This window comes from Theobroma umbraticum, unplaced genomic scaffold, assembly GCF_002168275.2.
Source record: "Theobroma umbraticum cultivar Fairchild unplaced genomic scaffold, ASM216827v3 scaffold_30.0, whole genome shotgun sequence".
Classification (NCBI taxonomy): Eukaryota; Viridiplantae; Streptophyta; class Magnoliopsida; order Malvales; family Malvaceae; genus Theobroma; species Theobroma umbraticum.
The window spans coordinates 8,384,273-8,398,882 of record NW_018397254.1 but is presented as its reverse complement, the minus strand read 5'-3'; the positions used below and the strand labels follow the sequence as shown (position 1 = coordinate 8,398,882).

At 33.2% G+C, this 14,610-nt stretch overlaps 1 protein-coding gene across 1 annotated transcript; it reads right to left on the bottom strand.

Annotated features, from left to right (window-relative positions):
• Positions 1 to 5,053: 5,053 nt before the first annotated feature.
• LOC110414750 (Xanthine/uracil permease family protein) lies at positions 5,054 to 11,615 on the bottom strand. Its single transcript, XM_021426158.2, has 14 exons — positions 11,188 to 11,615; positions 10,207 to 10,304; positions 9,911 to 10,087; positions 9,650 to 9,750; positions 9,475 to 9,550; positions 8,728 to 8,787; positions 8,064 to 8,248; positions 7,232 to 7,328; positions 6,845 to 6,931; positions 6,676 to 6,734; positions 6,375 to 6,466; positions 6,126 to 6,203; positions 5,709 to 5,869; positions 5,054 to 5,596 (listed from the first exon to the last, which is right to left on the bottom strand). The coding sequence occupies exons 1-14, from the start codon at positions 11,474 to 11,476 to the stop codon at positions 5,378 to 5,380; spliced, it is 1,779 nt and encodes a 592-aa protein (XP_021281833.1). The 5' UTR covers positions 11,477 to 11,615; the 3' UTR covers positions 5,054 to 5,377.
• Positions 11,616 to 14,610: the final 2,995 nt, after the last annotated feature.

Below are 14,610 nucleotides of genomic sequence, written 5' to 3'. Positions count from 1 at the left end.
AAAAATTAAGCTTTTTTATTTAATAGTATTTTCCATCCTTTCTTATTCTTCTCTAGCTTTTTATTTGTTTTCCTCTGTCTCCAGTTCATTGGAGGGCTCGTGCGAGTGAGAGTGTGTTCAGAGATGAGCAGATGTCAAGCGTCAAGACAAGACACAAAAAAGACAGAGAGATTGCAGGGTGCAGCTGTATTAATCTCATTTCTCTTCCATAAAAAATGAAAAATAAATTAAAAAAAAAACCACCTTTTCTTCAGTTTTTTTATTAAGGTAAAAATGAATTGTGATAAATAAATATAGATAAAGTGAAAATGGAATCTAAATGATTTATTTATGCAAATGTAATAATAATCTGAACCTTCTCAATTTGCCCATCTGCTTTTTATTAATCTTTGTCTGAAAATTAAATTAGATTTTAATTTAAATTTGAATATTGCTGGTAATTTTTTTATTGAAGCAATAATTAAGGTAGACAGAGCAGTCTCGCTTTGGCTAAGTTATATATCAAATCATTTAGAATCCCCTTTTAAATTCTTGATGCAAGAGATTGAGATCTGTTGCTTCAAGGACGTCCAAAAGTGCTTCGTTTAATTAGTACAAAACTTTTTCACTTTTTTTCTTTGGTTAAAATTAATTGTAAGAATAAAAGTTAAAATTTATATATATAAGATAAAGTTAGCTTCCATTCTACTTAATTTAACTTTCAATGTAAAAAAAAAATCAAAGTTTATTTTTTGTTCTAATTTAAATTAAGAAGATAATTAAAAAATAACTCTGTGGACAAAATTTAGATTAATGTTTACCATACGGGGAAAAAATGGAAAAGACATCTCCCAATTCCTTCATCAATCATGGTTTTCCAAGTCAAATAAATTTGACATAATTTTAAATAAAAAATTATTAAATTATATTGAAGCAAATAAGTCTTTATTGGTGATACTTGTCATTTTGCATGCTCATATTACTTTGATGTAAGGCCATTATTTATAAGAAAAGTGAAATACTTCATAATTACGTCAAGACATATAATGTTATTATTCATTATAACATGTTATTATATCGCGTCAACATGACATTATATGAAATAACAAATGACGTTTTAACTAACGAAATTTAATAAATAGTTAATTATAAACACATATTTAGTTCAAAATAAAAACATAAATACTTAGTTGAATGTTATAAAAAATATGATATCATATTTAAACTTTTATACCATAAAATTTTTATAAATTAATAATTTCAACTAAATAATATTTTTGACCTGTTCTGACTTAAGACCAACGTGGTAAATTAATAATTCGTTAAATTTATTAAATAATACATTAAAAAAAACACACACACAGCCTCACTTGATATATAAATTAATAATCTTCTTATTCATATAAATTATATATATTTACATGACTCAATTATGACTTTTTCTAAAACATGGCTCAAATGTTACTTATTTTTTATTGAAATTAATGTCTTTTTGAACTTTATCTTTAGTGTAGTGTCCTTGTGTTGTAAGAGAAAAATATGCAATATGATTGTTACTTTAAGTACATCTTTGCACACATCTTTATATAAGACAAGATTTAGTACAGAATTATCGACTTCAACTTCATCTTCTTTATTATTTCACATGACGTTCTCAATAATTTGCTCATCGTGAATATGATAATTCGTTTGAATAATTACGTAATATTTATAAAATCATAATATACAATATATGTATTAAGTTCAACATTTAAAAAAAAATAAATATTATCTTTATAAATTATTGTTATTAATTAATGTATAAATTAATGAATTATTAATTTAATAATTAAATAATATTTTAATTAATTAATTAATTTTCATGATCTCAAAAGTATTAAATTATAAAAGGTTAGCTATATTCATTTAAATATTATTTAATATATTGATAGAAAAGTTTTTTAATTTCATAAACAAATTTAAAAAAATTAACACACTTCTATTTACTTTATTCATTTTACTTATATTATGCATTTCAGGCATCAAATTAATGCGATACTCTTGCTTTATAGCAACTGTTAACAAAATAAAAAGTAGTAGTAAATAACAGGAGTAGTGGAAAAAGGTAATAGTTCAGCAAAGTACTCTTTTAAGTAAATGGGCATGCAGAGAAATGAAATATTGGCGCGGAGTGAGCAATAATTAACAATTTAATGTAAATATATATATATATATATAAACATAATCATGGCAAGGTTTTTCAACTATAATATAAAAGACTATATTATATTTATATAACAAACGAAATCAAGGGTGGTGAAACGTTAATTAATGTTATTAAATATTAATTAAGAATGGACCAATGTTTACAAGTTAAGAAAAGAAAGAGGCATAACCCATTTCCAAAATTTAGCAAGCATCAATGCGTATAACAAATTTAGCATGTAGTGATTTTCAAGCCTTTGTTGACGTTTTGGGTGAAGGTTCTTGATCAATAAAAGAGTGAGTTTACTTTTAAAAACCCCTTTTATAATTATTGACAGCAATGTCCCAACAATCATCAATTAATGTATGGACTCAAAAAGCACAAACCAAAGCTTGGCTACAGGATGGATGGGTATTTCTCAGTTGTGGCTCATGTTTAGAGTTTGCCCTTTTCCACTCTTTTTAATGTCAATGGAGATGAATGAACCAAAAGAAAAAGGGTCCTTTGCCTAGCTGAGCATAGATTATTGGGCATAGCTAGGTTCTGCATTCTTTGATATATTTGAGAAAATCCAAGGGAAATAAAAGAATCCATTATTATTTTGATCATTTTAATTATTGTACCATCAAATCTTTCTTCTATTTTTTGTTTTTCCATCTTTCATAGTCCAGTCGTTATAATTTGAAATTCAATCTTAAAAGTTTCAAGTATGAATCGAGAAAAGTGTAATTGGATTTATATATGTTTTTTTTTATTTTGGGGTTTAATTCTCACCATTTTTCTTTGTTCTACCAAACATAAGGTAAAGTCTTTGGTATGATCTTCATTTATCTTGCGTCCCTTTAATGCGTTGTCTCTTACTTAGTATAAGATAAGGCCTGATAGGCATCAAATGTAGTACCAATTCATTGAAATCTTTCAGCTTACCTAATGAAAATGAGGTAAGCTTGAGTGGCCCAGTTATTACACCTGGAACTACATCTTTGCATGTGGGAGCTTAAAGTAGTCCACAGCAATAAATTGTTGCAGCGAAATCTTCTGCATTTGTCCAATGATATGAACTTCTTTGTTGCTAGATATAAGTATAACACATTCAATAAATTCAATTGCTTTGGACATTATTGCAACATACTTTCCCAAGAGATGTTTGAAAAAGCTTACCTTCTGTATAAAAACAAAAAGTGAAAATTTACAGAAGAAAAAACGTAAAATAATGGAAGCAAGAAATCACAAAATGTTCCATCACACTTACAACCTAGCTACTTCCCCTATTTGTTGTACTTACAAAGTGGTTCTAAAAGGATTTGATAGCTTTTTCCTTTGGGATCATTAGCCACTTTGTAACACTCCAAATAGAGGTGATCCCTCAAATTTTTAAAGAAATTTAACTAATGAGCAAAATAGAAATAAAGATAAGCATTATGTGGTTGAAGGAGAGGGATTAGGCTCCTTAAGCTTTTGGATTAATGCATTTGCAATAAGAGGGAAGAAGATGGAAAGTCAAGTTTGATTAGACCTTGATTAAATCAAAGCTGACATGCTTATTGGGTGTCTTAATTAAATCCTTGGGCTTAAGCTCATTGATCGTAGTCATAGATCCTTTCCCTTGGGTTGCAGCCGTGGGGGGTCCCTAATGGATTCTGTCGAGGAAAGAGTGCTTTCCCTAGCTCGGTATCAGCGACGCCTCTGTCTTGTATAGTCAAAAAGGATGATCACAAGAGTTAAAAAGGATGTATAAAAAGGAATTAGAAGATTTTCCCTTCAACTTAACAGGCCCTACTTATGCCTTAAATGTCTCGATGCAGCCAAAATTTTTCCAACTGTTTTGAGGTGAAAGGAAGCCCATAATGTGTATTAGTTTTACATACAGTTTTATTATGTTAATCAAACGTAAGCTTCAATGCATGCCTTTGAACATTTTGTGAACTCAAACATGACCAAGTTGAAGCTTAAACATGACTTATTTCTAATACTATATCATTTATTTTAGTTTTTGTCCCTCATTAACTGATTATCAAGTTTAGCTGAGCTTTATTGATCTCTTTTTGTTTTTTTTTTTTTCTGTTGTTACCTCTTAACAGTCGTTAACTAAACCCTTTAAAAAGATAGAAACCAACTCAAGTTGCTTCACTCGTTTCGTTTGTACCCCTAGTGTGAACAAATTCCGAGTCTATAGCCAACTTAACGTAGATGAAAAGGGTTTGCCTTACCAATCAAATCCCATCCCCATCAAAAAAAGAAAAAGGAAAAAGGGGAACCGACTGAGGCCATCGAGTAAAATGCAGAGGGACTGAGGCTAACGTCAACACAACTTTTAATGGCCTAATTCAACCAATATTTTCCCCTGAAACGACAAGTGGGGCCTTGACGAAGAAAGGAAGTCGACTAAACCGATGAGCCCTTTTTAAATTTGGGAATTAATTTCTCAATTCTCAAATCGGAGGCATAAGGTTCAATTGGGCACAGCACATGCGCCACCGATAAAAAGGTTTTGTAAAAGCTTACTGTTTCTGTTTGCCAGACAACGTCCCAAGAAATGTACAGGATGCTGCTGCTGTTGCTGCAAATATTAATACCAAATAACAATATTTTGGTGGTTTTAATGAAACACACAGCCTTCATTGTCGAAATGGGTATTTACCATTAAGGCTTGGACCAAACATTAGTTATTGCGTTGAGGCCCAAATCAGTTTGATTTAGTCCACGCTGCCTTTCCAGGCTGACACTTCGGTTTTATTTTTCTGCTACCCTATTCCTTCAACTTGGACCAGAAGGATAAGATTCTGATTGCAACTTATCGAGATAATACTTAATGAAGCATCCCCGCATTAAAATAAAGAAAGAAGAGTCATCAGTTTGATTGAACAATTCAATATACTTTGAATGATGTAGGAAAAAAGAGTTGGATACGTTTGCTATAAAGACTTGCTGCTAGTAATTTTCTTACAAACACTTATCAGAAAGCATGTGACCAGAATAGGAACTGCTTAAGGTTAGGTAAAGGCTTTACAACTGCAACTGCAAATTCCTAGTATAAGCTTTGCCCATAAAAGTTCCCAAATTGCTGTCCCAAGCTCAAACTAATTTACGGTTTTCAACTTTTTTTTTCCTTTTTTTAGAGCACATATGTATGGATTATGGACCACATAGATATTATAGAAAGCAGAATTGCCCAGAAAGAGAACACCTTCGATGCTAGGAAGGACTTGGACGTTAGATTGAAGGGAAGAACCTATTAAGATTGCCAGGCAGGGAATAGAACTCTTCACTCCTAGAATCCGTATTGAAATTCCTGAACTTTTCCCACCAATGCCTGCCACTATCTCGCCGAACTGAGCTATGCCCGTAACTGTGGGTGCTGTCCAAGAAGAAGGCAATTATAATCGCCACTGTTGCTGGTGATGAAAATATTACTTGCATAACATTGTTGAACTGCAATCGGTAAGAAATTGAGAATTACTTCGTGGGAACATATTTCTATCAACAACTTTTGAACAAACAATGATGAGGCTGTTGGGATGGCATGCAAATCGAACATACTCACCCATGTAGAACCAGTGTGAACAGGACCATGGCCAGAAACTAGTAGATACTCATTAAAATATTGAGGTATGGAGAGGCCCATGAAGAGAGAAAATCCAAGTATAAACTTGGTCCTGAAGCTGTTTAGGTTGCAGAACTGAAGGAGACCAAGGCCAGCTGCAACTGCTCAATCATGGCATGTCACAAATCAAGTCAACTCATTATATTGGTTAAAGAGCTCATGGTGTTAATTAGAAGTGAAACAAATTCGAAGTATGTTAGAAGTGCCTTCATTATTCTCCAAAAATATTGTTTTTACATTTTTTTTTTCAGATGAAGTTTCAAGTAGTTCAATCCGAATGAGTTACCCACAATTTTCTTATAGCTCCCAGATATAAAACGCAGCATGTTTAGTAAGAAATATAGAAGGGATACATACCAACATAGGCAAAGAGGACACAGTACAAAGCAGCCACAATTGGCAATGGTATAGAAGCCAGAACAGCCCCGAATTTACCTGCCCATAAGCAGATCAATCTCCAAGTAATAAGAAGCCAAAGACATTTGTAAGTTCCGTTTTTAGCCATTGTTCAAAAAATATAAAAATTACTCAATGAATATATAAGCTCCTATTAGATTAAAACAGATCTGGCGCTGGGATTTATTGTATTAATGTGGAATATCATACCTAATACAGAAAAGAAGAGCATAAATGCTGCCGATATTTGAACGACTCTCCGACTTCCAACTCTTGTTAATCCCAAAAGACCTGCATTTTCGCTAAATTACAGCAAAACATAATTAGATGACAGAGTCCTCTTATTGTTTTGCTTGAATCAACCATTAATTCCTAAAACTAAGAAAATACTGATTTGTTAAATATGTATAAAATGACTCTCAGCATTAGAGATGAATTTATTGATATCATCAACAAATAATTCTCCAACAAATGCCTTTTTTAGCAAATTTGAAAAGGTCATGCCAATTACACTGAAGCAGTGGAGCCACTTCCTGTGCCAAATAGACCATCTAGCAAGATACCTACTCCCTGGAATTCACAAAAATTGAAGAGCTTAATCGAATCTGGAAATGGAAAATGGAGATTACACAACTTAGGAAATGCACAAGAAGAAGAGACAAAGATCATTTTGTATTTACCAGCCAGCCAACACCACGGCTAAGCACGGACGGTGGCATAGGAGTGGCACTCCCATACCTTGATGCTGCAATAAATGTACCTGTAGACTGCCAAAGAAGAGAAAGGAGAGTTGAAAAAATTTAGCTCGAAATAGAAATTTCATGCATTCTGGACATAAAACCTTCAGAAAATTAGAATGAAGATACAGGTCATGAAGGAAGAAGATATGTGCAGAATGAGTCCTCATACATGGCATTAGTAACGTCAGAAATCCATAAAGGTAATTTGGAAAAAAAGTAATTTTCATTAAGATACTTAGAATCTAGCTGTTTTCTTTATTCATTTGTAAATTCAGAGCATATATGCTCAAGATAAACATATCAAGACTAACATCCCAGAAGCCACACCTCAATGATAGCAACAAAAGAGGCAGCTATAACTGCAACAGCATCACCAGCATTGAAACTTGGTCTTCCCCATTGAAATGGATATGGAATCCTTATCCTGTATACATCAAACCAAAAATTAGGCATAACCATAAGTTCCAAATACTAGTGGTTAAGGAGGGTAAACAATAGAGAAATCTCCTACCAGCAAATTATATACCTGCTAATTGACTTTACTTACCAAAGCCCTTCAATTACATATTTGTCCACTTTGTATATAAGGAGACTATCATTAGAATTCCATCTCATGTGGTGCTATTGAGCTCTAAATACTATAAATTAGCCAGTATATATGACAGGAGGAAACCACAGCATAGAAATTAAGGAAAAACAAGAGCCTAACAGAACCATACAGTTAAAGAAGAAACAAAAAAGCATGGGAATTTATGCAACCAATATAAGCCCCAATTTAATTGATAAGAGCTTGTTTGACCTAGCTTTTTTCTAATTTAAAAGATATTATGAAGTTTTTATGAAAAATAATATCTTTTAGAATTAAACTGAAGTTGTTTGGTAAATTTTTTTATAAATTATAATTTTGGTTAAAATTATCGTAAAAGGTATTTTTTTTTGAAAAAGTTATATTGTAATTATTTTTAATAAATGAAGATATTTTTAAAACAAAATAAAATTTTTTTTATATTTTAAAAAAAGAAAAAGAAAAAGCTCCTCATAAGAGCTTTTCCTAAAGCTTTTTTTTTTTAAATTTTATTTTTTAAAAAAAATTACTTTTTTTAAAAGATGAATAAACTGAAAAAAAATCAAGTTAAACAAACACCAAGTATGAGCTCACCAAGGTGCGGCACTGATGAGGCCAGAACGATCAGTACGGCAGCTAAACTGAGTTTTTGGAGCTTTATTATCATAAGCACCAGCTGCGGTCAAAATTTCTGCATAAGCCCATATAATCCCAACGGAGAAAAGGATTGCAAAACGATCAAATATGGCTCTCTTGGATTTGATTAAATGGGGAACATACTGCAAAGGCATTAATCATAAACCACATTAATTCAAAATTCAAGAAGTTAAAGTAACATGATTTTCAAAATATGACAAAAGGAACTAGTCATAAGTTTTCTCAATTTTTATATTTCTATTTCTATGTTTTCTACCATTTGCAAATTTGAGGGAAGAAAAACAAATATGATGGTAATGACTCAAGACAAAAGCAAATATGAAACCTGGGCCCATCACATAATATTGCACTGAGATTTGACTTCTTTTAGTGTAATCATTCTATGGTTTATCCTTCACTGTAATTACCAATAAAACCAGAGCAGTAGTGCAAGATAAACACATTTCTTGTACATCTATTATCTACCCAAGGGAATGAAAATGGACATATATAAGATAGAATAAGAACACAGCTTCAAATTCAAAGCCTTACTCTTACTTGTTGATGGAAAATTTTTATTGAACATGCCCATGATAAATGAAGAATTAAGAATGCGGATCACCTGAGATAAGAAAACCACTGCTACCAATGCTGGGAGTCCAACTTCGATGCATTTGGCTAACTACATTCAACAAGAAAAAAAAAGTCACTATGACAAAGAGAGCAGAACATTTTACTGACTAATGTAACATAATGACAGGAGTTTAGCAGAAAATTCTCATTTTAATCAAGAGGTTCTCCCACCATCCTCACATCTAAACATGTAATCAGCAATGCCTTTGTCACACAATGAAAGAACATTAAAATTTTAATTTCAAATTTCAATGGATCCAACTATCCAAAAATTTAAATATCCACAATAACACCTCATGCCAAGTCAATTACAGGTACAATAGAACCAGAAAATATGTTTATCAAGGGAGATGGAATCACTGAGGGTTTCTAACTGAAAATGTCCTCGAAATTTTAGTAGACAGCTCAAATTATAGCAAAAGGAAAATAATACTATCCAAACAAAGAAGTAAAGAACCCATAACAAACATGGTTCTTTTAGGTTTCAACCAATGGCAAACTCCACGGAAAACTTTTAGGTTTCACAATCAGTACTGAGGCTGGAAACATATCCTAATTTCTGGTTCTGCGTCTGGGTTAGAAGCAGCGCAATTATCACTCCATACGATATCCAATGGGCTCATTTGTCTTAAAGAGAGTAGTTAGAGGTCAAGGTTTAAAATGAAGAGCACTGAAGCTCCTCGGATACAATCATCTCCACAGAACAATGATGGAATGAGGAGTTTGGTGCTCTTACTTGTGGGAAACCAAGTGCATAGAGCCCAAGTCCAGTGAGAATCACAAGAGGAACAGCTGCAAGAGGGCTGAAAAACCTGCATCGCAAGACGTCAAAAATCAAGCAAGTCAACTGAATTAATCAATGGAACAAAACAAATCCCAAAATTCAGTTAGGCAAGTTAGCAACATCCTACCTTGCGATAATTCCCCAGAAACCCAAGAATCCAATAACCATAGTAAACAATGATGCAACAATGAGTGCTCCTTGTACATCTCTCATGGATTGTTTAAACCTCTGAAAGATCAAAAGTCGTCAGCATGCAACTTTTTAATTCATACTAGTAGTCTAGTACACACCATTTAGCGCGAGGCGTTACTAATCATCATTTACAGTATTATCAGGCACTTACTTTAAAAATAAAAGAAAGTTCTAAATTGCAATAGAAAGAATAAACCTGGTGAGGATCAATGAGGATACTGTATCTTCTAGATAAAGCAATGGAAATGATGGGGATAACAAAAGCATAAGAAGCCCCAATCACCACCGGCAACCGGGTTCCAAACAAAGTCTGCAAAAGTGTGTTTATGCCAGCAACAAAGAGAATGGTGTTTATAACCTCTGCTTTCTCTACCTATTTTTCACAAATGAAACAACACGTTCAGTTTAAAGAGACCATAGAACTAATCAACAACGACGCACGATAAAGAAAAAAGTAAATGAATGCTTTCAATTAGAACCCTGTTTTCTTACATTGCCACCGCCCATTAAAGGGACAAGTATAGATGATATGATAACCGTGGTCCCAAGCATTACCACGTAATGCTGAAATCCTAGAAGTATTGCTTCAGCTGCATTTATAGCAGAAGATCTTAGCAAGTTTTTGAGCGAGTAAGAATCACAATTATAAGAAATTCCCTAAGCCTCTTTTAGGTTCAACAGAACAGAGTATCATGTGAGAGACCAAAAGTCTTAAGCAGAGATGTTCTTCGTTACTTAAAACCCAAGAAAACCAGAAAATTTCACGTGAAAAATTTGAAAGCAAATGAGAACGGGAAAGAAAACAGATAGGAAAAGGAAATTTTGGAAAATGTAGAATTAATAAGATCTGTTTGTTTGTCTAGAAAATGCAGGGGTGATCAGCTAATAATATAAATCGAGGTCTCAAAATCCGAGAAAACACCGGTAGTCGAAAATTAACAAACAAAATCAAAACTGTAAAATACTAGTAAATGATTAAAAACAAAAGTTAATAGCATTAAACCCTTAGCATTCGATCATTTTAGTTTCTCTTGTAACTTCATTCCGTATGTCCCTCTCAACTACAACAGATTTCTCTCCACATGTTTTTCTTCTCCTTTCTTTCAAACCAAACAAACCTAAAAGTTTATTCTACAGAACTTAAAGAGTTTCGTCCAACAGGGAGAGCGAGGAAAAAAGCGAAAAGAGGTAAACAGTAGGAAAAAAAATAGCGGGAAAGCCATGAAAGAAAGGCTTGGTGATCAATGGCGAAGATTGATCGATGACACCTAAGTTTAACTCTCGCTTCAGTAATCGAATAGACAACAAAAACGATAACGAACGGTCGAAAACGAAAACTGAGCAAAAACAGAACGATCACTCTGTTGTTGAAACATGGCGAGAGAGCGAGATTGAAGGTCCTAAGTAGAGCATAATGCAAAAAGAAAACAAAAAGAACGCGAAGAAAAGGGAGATGAAGGCGAAAGGTCATACGCCAATTAGGAGAGCTGGAGACGCAAAAATCAACACCAGGGAGCTGGTCTTTGACAGGGAAGGGCTGGAAGTCATCGGACTTTCCTCCTCCACTTGCTGTCATTGCTCTCTTCTCTGTTTGTTTTTGTTGTTGTTGGACAGAACTTTCGTTATGAATATATGAATGGAAATGAGAAGAAGCAGAAGAAGAAGAAAGGTGATCAGCACTGAAGAGTAGTGAGAGAAATGATGAAAGAGGAAGACCCTTATACAAGGACGGGTTAGGCGGCAACGTTTTGACCCTAACCATCTCTCTCTCTCTCTCTCTCTCTGGTTGCTGGGAAAGCTACCAACTGCAAGGTGATTTGAGAGCGACCTCTTCCAGTCTCAATAGACAAAGACAGAGAAAGAAGGAGAATGAGAGAGAAACAATCCATCGCGGCTTTGGACGTCCCTTCCCTTTGCTGCAGTAAGATTCGGATTTTCTCCTACTGCCAAAACTTCGAACCGAAGGATTCTTTTTGCCATATTTGGTGTTGATTTCTCCAATTCACCCTCACTGCAATAGTGCTTATCGACCTATGGGATCTTATGCCTCTTTATTTTGTCAACAAACCTCCCATTATTTTACCACACTGCCACTTTTTCAGTATGATTTTGGGGAAAGTCAAAAATGGAACCTTAAACATTTAAATTGCTGCAAATGCAATGCCAAATGTCGGCTTATTTGGTTAATGATTTGGTGGTTGAGGTTGATGCCACCATATAATAAATCTTTTTTGCCTAATTACAATTTGGCACCCATAGAAGCTTACCTTTTAACGTGGGGGACGTTGGTTGTGAGTCGCTTTGGTTTAGCATATAATGGGAAATGAATTATGCTTTTAACTCAAACAAGAGTAAGCCTCTTTTCTGCATGTGTCTTGTAATTGATCAATTCTATGTAAGTAAGTAACATATTAACTCTTTCCAGCTTATGTATTCATCTTCTTATAATCATATTCAGATCAAATTAAGTACTTAAATAATCAGTCTGTAGAACTATAAACTTGTCGGTGAAGCATTAATCAATTGATATCTTTTAAATTAGGAATCATGATCACGAGTTTTGTAGTTTTCAAACCAATAATGCGCCCAAAAAGGGAAAACCAATATTCCCCAGAGATAAATCAGTGTATTTCTAATATTTGATGTTATCGTGGCTTTAGAACTTTGATAAAAGCTGCTGGTTTTTCTTTTTCTTTTTAATTATTTTTGTTTACTTTAGGATTAAACTTTATTAGTAAAAATGGAGAAGAAAGAAACAGACGAGAAAAGTTTAAAAGCATCAATAGGGCACAAGCTTACAATATGGGAAGCTTCCATTTGATTGTATTTTGGATTATTAATAGAAATTATTACTATTAATAGTACTCATTGGTAAATGTGGGGAGAGTTTTGAGGTGTCAATTAATGCAAAAGGCTAAGCATTAAGCAATCTATCACATTCATAGGGACTTCCTACCCAATGTTGTTCGCCTTTTACGGTGGACCCAATCTTCATGCATTAGAATAGATTAACAAAATCCCTTCTTGTGTTCAATAAAACTTACAAGGTTTCTCTTGATTGAATTCAGGTCAGGTTTGGTGGCATAGGCCAAGAACTTTAACTTAGGTCAATATTTTGTTTTATTAAACTCTTTGCCATCAATAATAGTGGATCCAAGTTCCAAATTTTGAATTACACCATATATATATATTAATTAATTAATTCAGAAATGTTGCTGTTTCTTTTTTAGTCAAGACGATGATAGTTGGTTCACCAAAGCAACTGCCCTCCCATGTAGGGGTTGAAATTTTGAGTAGAAAGCATGGACTCAATCCTCCATCTCTTGCTCTTCAAATTGCAGTATTGGACAATTAAAGACCATTTTCTCTTTTGCCCCATTGACCAAATTCCAAAATAATGTAACCAAGTGATGCGAGATATAATAATCACATGATAGTCAATTACATGTTTAATTTAATCTTATATTTTTCTTTTGTTGGAGGGTGGAGTAGTCTAAGGAAGGTGTGCCAACCTTAGATGTTTTCTCTCTTTGGTTGGCTTTCTATTGGTAAACGGCAATCTCATCATAGGTCATCTATTAGTACCACATAAATAAGTAAGGGATTGCTCCAATTAAACCCAAATTTAGTTAGTTGTAACAAATGCGATATCCGATTTTCTGCCATGATTCTAATGTAAGGGGAGAAAGAAATTCAGTAATGGAGATACAACAAATAATCAACTTTAGTTGTTATTGGGTAAACCTTTGTGACTGGTCCTTAGCCAAAAAAACACACATAAAAAAGGTGGGAAAAACTTATGAATAATCATAGCGTCATGCTTGAATTTAACTAGTAAGGAACACTGGGATACTTTTCCTTTACGCTTTAATTTTGCTCTGAAAAGGTGAAAATGGCTTCACCTTGGATTGTTTGGGCTCAAGGATTGGAAATGTCCTGGTCAGGGCTTGAAATAATTTTGCTGGAACATCTCTGCTTTGATGGCTTTGGGCGGATACCTGGTGGCCTAATTGGACTTATATCATCTGTGATTCTGTGTAGTAATTGAATGATAGAAAAAGAAAAGATGCTTCAACCATTAAGACAAGGTCCAATGCTCAAAGGATAGAAAAGTTGGCTGCCTTTCATATGGAAGGAAAGACAATTAATCTTAGCTTAGAGGGATTTGAGATTTGTTTTATTTCCTGATTTGTGAATCAGGTGGAGGTCTTGCAACATATGCCATTACATAAATGTTTGAAAGGGGAAGGAAAACTACTTTTGTGATACCAAGTGAGCTGAATTATCTACAGACTTCATCTAGTTAATTAAAACATTCTAAGAAATTGCATGACCCAAGTACTCAAATGCCAAGATATGATCATTATTTTTCTTCTTCGTTTGCCCCTTTCTAGGGTGAAAGCTCATGGGATACGGATAGTGTGCATATTGCGTTTTAGTTCCTTGATTTCTAATCTTACCTTCACTGTTATGTATAATATTAAATTTAAACAACTCTTAATTATGAAAAAAAAAAGAACATTACATTTGACCTATATCATATTAGGGGTATGTAATTGGTCAATTTGTTCCGCAATAACCAAGAGAATCAAATAAATCAAACATTTTTAGAGAACTGATCAAACTTAAATGAAGATCGAACTGATCAAACCGATTGGTTTAATTTTGGATTAAAAGAATCGAAATTTTGTTACTTTTGATTTTTACAAGTTACAATATTGAAATTTATAAATCTCATCCGTAATTATAAAATATACAAATAATTTAAATATTAAAAAATAGTATAACATTTGTCCTTTCACTCACGTAATTATATTCTTTCACATAAACCATCAAAATAATATTTAAGAGTTTTAACCTCTAAATTCTAACATTCAAAATTTAACATAATAAAAA

Excerpts from the sequence above, each read along its gene's own strand:
- LOC110414750 (XM_021426158.2), bottom strand. The coding sequence starts at position 11,476 with ATGGTTAGGGTCAAAACGTTGCCGCCTAACCCGTCCTTGTATAAGGGT. Across the intron at positions 8,788-9,474 it reads ATGCACTTGGTTTCCCACAA|TTAGCCAAATGCATCGAAGT; the intron begins GTAAGAGCACCA and ends TGTTGAATGTAG. Across the intron at positions 7,329-8,063 it reads CTCATCAGTGCCGCACCTTG|GATAAGGATTCCATATCCAT; the intron begins GTGAGCTCATAC and ends TGATGTATACAG.